The 11627-nt window shown below is 38.3% G+C and overlaps 1 protein-coding gene across 1 annotated transcript in view; it reads right to left on the bottom strand.

The window, feature by feature from the left end:
* Nucleotides 1-11627, bottom strand: part of Slob (Slowpoke binding protein) — a 174678-nt gene that overhangs the window by 12156 nt on the left and 150895 nt on the right. The window contains 2 exon segments of the mRNA XM_069312167.1: nt 1-213; nt 6377-6569. Of these exon segments, the coding sequence (XP_069168268.1) occupies nt 1-213; nt 6377-6569 (406 nt within the window).

The following is an 11627-nucleotide window of genomic DNA, read 5'->3' as shown; positions in this document are numbered from 1 at the left end:
AGAATTTGACCAATGAGTGCTGCGTGAATCTCTGGGCGGATAACGCGTCGTTGTAAGAGGGCGGTCGTTGTGGGCCTGGCTGATGTGGTTGGCTCTAATTGGGTGATTTTGAGGGGTGGGCGGCGTATGTGGTGGTGTGTGGAATACATCCTGGCAGGTGCTGGGGTGCTGCCGCTGTGGCGAGGAAACCTCCAAGAGGCGATGTGTAGGGTGCTGCAAAGACATACTGTCAAGCTACTAGCACAAGCAGTTACTGAAGGAAGTACAGTAATGTACAGGTATACGACTACAACAAAGGAAGAGAACAGCTGAAAAGTAACTTTGTGTTCAATGTAAATATCAAATCTAATATAAAGTACCTTCATGTCTACCACATCACCAACTTGTTCAATAGAATAGGGTCATCTCTAGATATAAACAGATGAGAGTGACATTTAAATACATTTTAAAGCATTAATTCATTCTGCCATCTTAAAAATTATCTATGATAAACTAACACTAAGTAAAGCTTTCAACTGTTCTTCCCTTTGGTAAACAATTAGAGCTGCACAGTATGAAATCTTACACAGCAGGAGTACACTGTGTTAATACACTTTTAGTAAAGACAAAGATTAAGACATTGGTGTTACACAGAAACAGTGAAGAAGAAAATAAAGAGAGGGAAATAAATATAAAAAGAGTAGGAGGAAAGGAAGGGGAAGAAGGGAGTGGATTGAGGAAAGGGGGATGGGATGGGATGGGATGGGGAAGAAGGGAGTGGATTGAGGAAAGGGGGATGGGATGGGGAAGAAGGGAGTGGATTGAGGAAAGGGGGGATGGGATGGGGAAGAAGGGAGTGGATTGAGGAAAGGGGGATGGGATGGGGAAGAAGGGAGTGGATTGAGGAAAGGGGGATGGGATGGGATGGATGGGATGGGATGGGATGGGGAAGGGGGCATGTGTGGGAATTGGAGTGTGAATTTGTTCATGTGTCATTTCCAAACTGTAATTACATGTACCTAATTTATAGTTCCACAGTTATGTTCGTGGTGTTCAATATTCTTAATACATTTTAACAAATTCATCTTAAAACTAATGGAAGTTTTGAGAGTTACATTAGACTTTTTCAGTATTTTAAATTTCTTGGGGAGATCAGTCGTCATGCCAGGTTAACATTGTTGTTAGTCCTGTGGCAATAAATCTTTTCCAGCATGGATGCTGACTTGGTTTTTAGTTTAGTTCAATTATTATGCACCCCATACGAATCCTGCACCCCCATATCCAATCCTGCACATAGTGGGCTCAGGGACTGAGCCCCAAAATTCATTTAGCCAACCAAGTTACAGTCTTGATATGCTAGTTACAAAAGTTAATGTATAGTGTTACTGTATATCAACAATTACTGGGTTAGAGACCAACCACAAGTACAGTTTCCAAGCTAAGCAACCTGCATATGTGGTGAGTTAGTGTCATAATTGATATATTTATCCTGCACCATCTCCAATGCAATTGGCAGCAGCAGAAAGGATGCAATCATCCACATTTACTACTTACACTTTGGAAACTGGGGATATTTGGCTAAAATTTCAGGTATTATGTCATTTTGAATGAAATATTTACACATTTCTTGAGCCATCCTTAGGACTGTCTTGTGGTGGGGAGGGCGGGCCATTTGCTTGAGTATTGTTTCAATATTTAGTATTTGTTCATGTTGATATTTACAAGCCTCCTTTCTTGTGTAAACTTTGGAAACTGTTCACTTCATGCTACTCATTTGGTGTTGCTCATGCCCTGACAGGGTTGCTTCCCTGGTGGGACCAGGTGTTTGTCTCATAGAAGCCAGCCTCCTATGGAGAGTGCCTTACCTTCAGCAAGGCATCCTTGACAGCACCTTGGCACCACCATCCATTGACTGACACCTATGCTAGGAACCATTCAAGCTACACAAAATTATAAGGACTTTTATGGACCTGGAAGATCTAAGTGATCAGGAGGAATCTATTAAAACTAGTTAACTTGAAAATTATTCGTCAGAATATAATGTCCTCAACATTTCTACACCTCATTATTTCAAAACTAAAATGTGTAGAATTTTTGTTGCATTTTTCCTGATATCAGTAAGATATGTTTTATGATATACAAAAAATTATAGTTTTTGTATAGTATATGTACTATGATATCTATCTAATTTTGGGGTACAGTTAGGATGTAAATATGCAGCTTGACTATTAAAATGCAATAATAAATAAATTATCTCCAAACTGCAGTACTGAATCTTTCCCAGAAAAAACAAATTAAGGAATGTGCAACCTAGTTGATGGATAATTTGGCAAGGGATAGAAGATCAATTGCTGTAAATTGGAGAAAGTATCATTTTCCCTATATACAGTACATCACTTCGTGAAAGAATTAAAATGTGCTTTGATAGTAAAGTAAAAATGGTGCTGAGGTGCATCTATACATGCATATGTACATTTTGTTTGTATGCATTTGTGGGATACATAAAAAACTACATTCGGAAATATAAAGTTCTCAATTAACTCATGCTTTTCTCAGCTAAGTGTAGAGTGTACTACACTTAGTTACTTTTTTAGGCAATTTCCAAACAGGGCAGGTCAACATTTTAACAGATCACAGTTAGGATCTCTCTCAATTTCCCTGTTGGGGTATACAAGAGCAAGCAAGACACTGGGATAATACACAGTCCAATATAACCCACAGAAGGTAGATGCCTTTACATTTAAAATGCCTTTTTCGGGTGCTACTTGGCATCAGAGACTGCCAAGTAGCACTCTGTTAACTGCAGTGTTTGCCTGCATAACTACTACCCCAAACCATCATCAGATAGCAGCACCTACTTGCCACCAGAGGAGGCTGTCACTGTCTTCTTCACTTTTCTCTATGCTCTTCCTTTAAGCACACACAAGCTGGCCCTGATCGAAATTGTTACGTTAAGAAACATTGGTTTCAACATGCAGTAGGCTCATCCTATTAATGGGAATCTGTGAATGCAGCCTGGGTACCTCATGAAACAATAAATAATACAAAGTCATGACCTCCCCCTCCCCATCCCATCCAGAAGGAAACATGGTCCAGGAAATGCCAGTAAGGCTCTACAGGGGTATGAGTGTACCAAATGGCCCCAGGTGCAAGAGTGAGGCAGCAGGCTGGATGAGAACCCAGCAGATCTGAGCGACCATCTTGTGGTTGTCAGTCACATTACTGTTGGAGTATTTACCATGCAACAACGATCATTTGGCTTGTTTACCTAGAGGGTGTATACTTTCCTTCATAGAGCAGCTTGTTTTGTTTGTGCGTATGATCAGTTTTTTTTTTCTCAACACTGGTTTGATCATGGATCCTCAAGCTCCTTTCGCTTCATTTAGTGAGCTAGATTCTGGTTCTGGTTTCTGAGAGGCAATGAATGGGTCTCAGAGGCCTGTTGTGGATAGCAATTGCTTGGTAGTAACCAAAGTTAAGCTTTAGGAGCTACTGAGGAGTCCCTCCCAGAAAAAAATCAGTGCTGAATGGAATTAAATGTCTCTTCTTGTAAAGCCCTGGTGGGTCCCTGAAGATATCTTATTGAAATGGCTCTCCACTACTGGGTCACATCATTCACAGGAGTCCTGTTTGGCCTACTGGAGACCAGAGCCAGAATCTGACCCCACCACACAGAAGTGCAGGAAGCAGGGGACAATAATCATCTACCTCACCAGGAAAGCGCCCAAAAAGTTAGTGAAGTTTACAGACAACTGCAATGTTCATAAGAAACAGAACATCTAAATAGATTAACGACTCTGTAACCAATTCAGTGACAACAATTGGTTCACTTCAAACTAGCCTAAAAAGTTACTATCGATGGCCACCTCCTGGTGAGTGCGAACCTCAACCAATAGCTGGCTTCCAGGACAGAACCACCCAAAATGACACCGAAGGAAAATGACAAAAGGGACAGAAAGAGGTGAAACGAGGGCCAGGAATGTCATACTGCCACAATGAAGAGATGCATGTGGGACATCAATAACCCAGCCACCTGTTCATCATGCAACTGGGGACAGACCTGCATCAGAAACTAGAGAATCAGAAAGGCAAAAGAGGAACTGGCTAACACAGCACGATGGGAACAAGAGTGGAAAATAGTGACCAACCCCCAATAAAATACAGCTCTGCTTAAGAAGCTGCTGGGCTAGTTCACTGGGAGCCATCAACATTGGAGATATGCTGATACGGAAACAGGACTCCACCACGATCATAGGTCATGACAAATACAGGCTACTAAATTCCACTGAGCATACAAACAAGAAAGTTGCAATGGCCAGAATGCAATTAGTCAAGCTGTATCTCTTCAACCAGGCCCCACAACACATGAAACTGTCTCTTTGCAGAATGCTCATCAGGCCGCTCCTAGAATACCTGTATTCTAGGAGCTCACAATGGCCAAAAATTCAAACACACTCAAGCTGAACCGCGCCCAGAGTTGCACTAGTGCATTCCTTAATCAATAAGCCCAGAAAAACCCCAACCACAGAGCCTTGCAAAGGAGTCAAAGATCCTTGCACTGCTTAGGGCAAGGTACCCTACACAGTAGTATGGCCTCTTAGGCACGAAATTCCAGACCCACCACAGAAGTCATCTATCAAGACATAGGGCAATGCCAAATGAGCGTTTAGGGTAGGACTGTCCTAACACATGCAGCTCAAGGCAAATCATAAACCAATTCCAGACAAATGTGAGGCATGGAAACACACGTATGGAAACAATACATAAAACAAATGGCCCCTACAAAACAGAGTCCAAATGATGGCTTTATTTATTTGGAAAAATCAGGACTCGCTAAAGCCGATGACCCAATTAGTGAATCCTTGGAGTCAACGATGACAAGACTGAGCTCTGTTGACATAGGTGCTGCCACCTGGTAGTGGCTAGTTTGAACTAGAGGGGCTGTAATGACTGGTATATAAAGTTTAGCTTTTGCGGTTGTTAATGTAAATGTTTCACCTAGTTAAAATACCAGTTTGTTTTATTTGTGTTAATTTTTATGTTTCATTTGCGTTTGAGAGTACAGTATGTATTAGTAAATGTGTGTGATTCTGTGTGTATTATTTTCCTGCGCGTTTTCGTGAGTCTCTGCACTCCACGCGACAGAGAGGGCTGAGACTCCACTCACCCAAGTTGTGGGATGTGTGCTTGTGAGGTACTCTCCTAACTGTGTGAGGTTATTGACCTCCTTTTATATCTGAGTGTCAGGAACTGTAATTGTTAATTTGATGAGAGGAATTTTTCCTTGTTAGTATATTATCCCTTTTCCTGTGGTTGTTTCTTTGTTTCTTTGCACTTTGGTTGTTTCTTGAGTCCCACCAATGAACAAATATGGTACCGGTTCCACGTGGTCACTCTTGTGTTTGAAGTGTTTATAAATGCATATTGGTTCCACATCCCTGGTTTAAAGAAACGTACATACTGTATACAATAAATAAGAAAGTAAGGACAGGTTTCGTGAGTTCGTACTCTAGGGTACGGCTTACAAACACTGTGCACTTACATGAGTTTGAACCCCGAGTGGACAGTTTTCAGAGTCATTTGCTTCCTTCATGTCTTTCTGTGAACATTGCAGCTGTCCATTTTGGTTCACTTACTCTCTGGATGTTTACTTGGTGAGGGGTGACCAAAATAATTCCCTGTTTCTTGAGCCTCTGTAAAAGAGCCATGTTCTGGCTCTTGTTTCTGGTAGGTCATTAAGGACTCTTAGGGCTGATGTGACTCATATATGTGGAGCTATCTAAGCAGGCCAGTTACAGGGAGCCATCATTTGGTGCCTCTAAAAAAGTGAAGTGTAAAAGTTGGCAAATCATAAAACCGAGTGTGTTCCGAGATGGATTTGTCATTTGAAATGTGGATGAGGGTAAAGTGGTTAAGAATATTAATTCAAGTAAACTGAATGAAGGAAGAAAAGAAGAAGGCCAAGAAGATGAGAAACATTTGGCAAGTTATTACATGAGAAAGTGAAAAATAATTATATAAGGGAGTGATTGTTTAATAAATTTTTAGATAACAAATCATTTTGACTGGAGTGTAGCAAGGCCGAGTGTGTGACTTTTCTTTGGGGCAAAGCTTTTCCACCTCATGATGATGATAAATTAATATAAACACATCAATAATTATCTAGGAAGCAGTGGTAACATAAATAATCTAAGAGATACATTAATAATTATCAGAATAATTAGTTAAAATTACAATAATGATAACTATGAGATTGAGAGGATATGCATAAGGGCATATATAAGAATGAGTATACAGTATTATGCATGTACCGTATGCATCGAGATAGCCATGTTCAGCCACGTTATTGTAACTTTTCATCTGCAAATACTGTAAGTCAAAGTAGGCCTAATCATACCTCTGGAGAAGGAGTAACATCAGAGGTAGGTGATGAAAGAGCAGCTAAAGAGGCAGTTGGAGTATTGTAAGCAGAGGTTGGAGGCATGCTGTCATCGCCACCCCCTGCCCCACTTGCTGATGCCTCACTGCTTGTTGGTGTATCGCCTCCTCCCTCACCGCCCGAGGCTGTGCCTCCCCCACGTCTCCCACGTCTGTAAGATTTGCAAGAACTGTAATAATAACTACATTAGAAAATAATAATAAAGTAAAAGAAATTTTGGTACAACAGGTACTTTTGCCAAAAGATGTTGCACAATCTTTTACTTAAATTAAGGGATATGCAGTAGTGAGAAGAAAATTATTTATGTTAAGGAATAAAATATTTGTAATTATATTACAATACTGTATGTGTAGAGTTGAATAATTACTAATTTGCTATGTAATTCTATTAAACATGTTTATATCTTCATGAATAATGCTACACATCTGAACACACTTTTTAAATTGCTTTCTTGAGGTGCTTAAAATATATATTATTCTATATTTACATAATAAACTTTCTCCATTATTTTGTTCTAAGGAATTTTTCCTTGAAGAAAGTATACAGTCAACATGATTCTGATTCTGAATTTGTGATAGCTAGGTCTATGACAAAAGTATACAGTATATACAATACAAGCAAATTTGCAGACATTCTGCACACTCCATGCTACTCCAGCTATTAATGTGTGTACTATAAAATATGTATAATTGCCTATATCTGAGCATTTAACTCTTTACTCTGGTAACTACTTGCTATATATTCTAAAATGCAGAAAGAATTAACATAAAGAGTACTATTGTGGTTTGCTTGCTAATGCTTTACCTAAATTTACCTGAGTTTACCTGAGAGCCACTAACATTAGTGGTCTCGACGAGGACAGGAAGCCAGTGGCTTGTCAAAGGTCCCCCCCCCCATTTGTGTTGATGGTCTTTTCCAGCTGAACTTTAAAAGTTAACCGAGTTTTGGCATTTATGGCTTTGGTGGGAAGGTAGTCTCATGGGTCAATAATGCTGTGGGTGAAAAAGCATCTCCTGTTTTCAGTCCAACATTGTGGCTTGTTGAGCTTGAAACCATTGCTCCTTGTTTGTGCTACCTGTACATCTGACCTTTGAAGAAATTTTCCGGATCAACATCCTCCAAATTGTTCAGTATTTTAAAAGTTTCAATGCGATCAGCCCTGTCATGCTGGTTTGCAGTGTTGTTAGTCCTGTGGCCCTCAACCATTCCTGATACACAAGTTAACTTAGCTCTGGATTGATTTTTGTTGCCCGGTGTTGCACTTTCGCCAGAGCAGCTATATCCTTCTGAAGATGAGGTCTTCATGATTGGATACAGTAATCCAAATGGGGGGACACAAGAGATTTATACAATTGAATTGCTACCTTCTTTTACTTTCAACTATTCCTTTTCATTTTTAACTCTCCTTTTCCTTTTAACTAACACACCACTCACTCCTTTTCTGTGAGTCCGGGAATACGTGTAGAGTAGTACAGTAAGTATTAGTAAACAAGGAGGAAAACAAAGTAAGAGAGTGCATGGTAGATGCAGGATGAGACAGCAGGCCACAGTAATAGTAGAGAAATTTAAGATAAATATTTTAATTAGTCTGGACTGGAAGAAGACATGAATGACAGGCTCACAAGGAGAATTGGTAAGATTCAAGTACAATGTGTTAAAAATATAGATAGTTAACCAACATCTTGGAATGTAAAGCAGAAGACTAAAGACTTGACAAATTCCTTAAATACTAGAATAAGAACTATTTTTAGATAGGGCAATCTTAAGTTTTTGGTCTGTTCCCAAGATGAATGAGGCATTACATACAGATATAGAGAGAAAAAGATGAATACCCTCATCTGATAGCCAAAATTGCAGAAGAATCAACAGACATATTTGCATTGCAAATACTACCCAGTAAAGATTAATTTAAATCCTAATAATTAGAAAGAATACATTTTCTCACTAGATTTTGGGCAATTTATACATCCATGATATAGTTTGTAAAATGAAAACTTTTCCTAAGTTTTAATTTTCAGCTTACCAATGCATGACTCACATTGCAAACTTTACTTTGCTATAAGGCAGTAATAGCAGGACCATCTACTACTGTATACTGAAGAGCCGACAAAGTAGGCATTTAGTTAATCGAGCAGATTACATATGATAGCTCAGAAGAAATTACAATTACAGAACAAAGCAAGAAACTAACTGCAGATTATTAGGAACTGCATACAAATACACCACTATGGATTTATTATATTTTATGTATACACTATTTGGAAGCCATTATATTACAACCATTACCTCATCCCTAGAGGGCCACTCTTCTTCATGGCTACCGTGAACTTCACATCTATAGGGGGAACACAAAACTCAGCTGAATTGCGAGGCACACAGTCATAACTGGAGCACAGTCAGGCAATTAACAAACCACTTACTGACCTTTTTAAATATTACCATAATTTCTTTGGAAAAGATTAAAAATGTTTGGATGACAAAACAAGGTAGCACAATAGTCAATACTTATAATAACTACTGCAGTTATGTTTCTACTGTATTTGCAAAATTTGTCTGTAATACAGTAATGATGAACCATATCAAATAAGTCAAATAAATCAAATGAGATCAAATAAATCAATAAATCAAATGAGTCAAATAAATCTCAAAATAAACAATACCCATATTTGTAACAAATTAGATGGCAAATTCCTTGGCATTCTCATTGGCCACAAGCTGAATTTCCAGGGACACATTCTAAATATATCAAAAAAAGTTTCAAAAACTGTGGGCATTCTTTCTAAGATCAGATATTATGTACCACGCCCTGCCCTGGTGACTCTCGATTACTCCCTTATCTATCCATATCTCAACTATGGTATTTGTGCTTGGGGTTCTACTACCCAAAATCACTTATGTCCTCTAATTACCCAACACAAAGCTGCTATTAGAACAATATCCAACTCTGGCCCCAGACATCACTCGGTACCCCTACTCAAATCTCTGAATATGTTAGACATTAAGTCACTGCACATTCTCTCATGTGTATTATACATATATAAAACGCTAAACTATAATGCCAATCCTGATCTCAAAAGCTTCATAGAAGGTTGTAACAGAACCCATGAGCACCACACCAGAAATAAATACAGTTTTGATATTCCTAGAGTACGACTTAATCAAACTAGAAATGCTCTACAAATCAAGGGGCCCAGAATGTGGAATGACCTTCCCAACCATGTTAAAGACTGTACCTCTCTCAACCAGTTTAAGATAAAAACTAAACACTACCTAATAAATTCCCTGTAACCTACCTCACTCCTCTATTGTCAACCCATGTCTGTTATTTTCTTTTTTTTTTAATCAACACTGTTTGTCAACCTATTGTATTTGTGCTGCTTTTTCAGTCATGTTCCCCCTTTTTTTTTTATCTTTATTTGTATTTGTTCTCAGCACTTTTTATTCTTTATGCTCAATTAGTATTAAGTTCTAGATATTAATGTTTTTCTTGCCCGAAACGCATTGCGTAATAGTGGCTTTAGGCATTGTATGTACTAGCTCTATCTATATATCAATCCATTAATGTAACATCACTTGTATGTATATACCTTACCTGAATAAACATATTTATTTATTTATATATATAAATCACAACTTTTTGATAAAGAATCACTTGGAAATCACTCACATTAATATCTAACAGTTACATTAACACATGAAACTTTACAAATTCATAAATTCATTTATCTTAATAATGCTTTATGTAGGCTAAAGTATATATAGCTATTTCTTATAAGTTTACAAATAATAAATGATTTCATAACATGTTAAATGAAACAATAGTTGTTTTGCTGCTGCAGTACTGTAGTTAGAAGCAATTAATAAGCACTGAATTGTATTGTAAAATCAGTGTAAATCCAATACTATACTCAAGTAACTTATTTAAACACTCAAACTTTAAATGTATTGAAATGCTCTTTGCGGGCCTTCAGTAGCTTCCCAAGCATATCACCTAAGAAAATTCACTTTCGCAAACAGAGTGGTAGATGGTTGGAACAAGTTAAGTGAGAAGGTGGTGGAGGTCAAAACAGGCAGTAATTTCAAAACTTTATTAGACAAAGAGTGCTGGGAAGGCAGGACATCATGAGCATAACTCTTGTCCTGTAACATAATTACTTGTACCACCGCACCTTAATCCAACATACTGGTTTATGGGAGGGCTGCTTTTCAGTAGCTATTTCCCTACTGAAAGCCAGGACCAAACTCGATTCATTCAACAAAGAGAAGGGAGCAGGAGATCAGTTATCAACTATAAAACTAAGAAAAATCCACCAGAAAACACAGGTGCAGCAAAACAAGCAACAGCTTGAAGGAAATTAGGCACACGTAGATAAACAAGACAAACTATCATAAAAATCCTGAATGTTATGTGCCTGACTGCTAACACATGGCAGTCGAGGTCACCTGAGCTCTCAGCCAGCCTACTCCAACTCTGGAGCCACCTGTGCTAAATCCCAAAACCCCAAAGGAACTAATGAGGACTTTTTTGTTTTCTTAATTTTAACCATTGTTTTATCCTTTCTAATAATCTACCATTTATTCTATGTGCCTGTAATTTCCATTCAAGTCTTTCATGCGGTACCTTATCAAAGGCTTTAACAAAACCCATGTATACTACATGCACCAGAAGTCCTTTGCCTGAGTAGCTGGTTACAATTTCTAAAAATGTGAGCAAGTTTGTAAGGCAGTATCTACTTTTAACAAACTCAAGTTGCATTGATTTTAAAAGATTGTTCATTGTGAGATGGAGAATGATTCCTTCCCTTAGGATTCTCTCCATGAGCTTGCAGATGTATGAGGTCAAACTAATCGGACGGTAGTTTTCTGCCGAGTTCTTTCTGCCTTTTTTGAAAATAGGGGTGACATTTGTATATTTCCAATCTAAAGGGAACTATCCCTTGGTCCAGAGATTTTCTGAAAAGGATTTTCATTAGTCGGCATAGTTCCTCTATTAGTTCCTTTATGATTTTGGAATTAATTCACTTATCATCAATTATAACTTGGTTGGTCTCATCTTTTAAGGGTCTCACCAAGTCTTTTGTTTTGGTTTTACATCTTACATAGGCATAGAAAGACTTTGGATCTTCCTTATGTTTTGAGCAAGTTTTCTTTTATAGTTTCTTTTAGCTAATCTGATTTCCTGGGTGGCTGAATTTAAGGCCCCTTCTGT

Source organism: Procambarus clarkii, chromosome 7 (genome assembly GCF_040958095.1).
Source record: "Procambarus clarkii isolate CNS0578487 chromosome 7, FALCON_Pclarkii_2.0, whole genome shotgun sequence".
NCBI lineage: Eukaryota > Metazoa > Arthropoda > Malacostraca > Decapoda > Cambaridae > Procambarus > Procambarus clarkii.
Note: the sequence above shows the minus strand (reverse complement) of the source record. Positions and strands in the feature narration are given on the sequence as shown.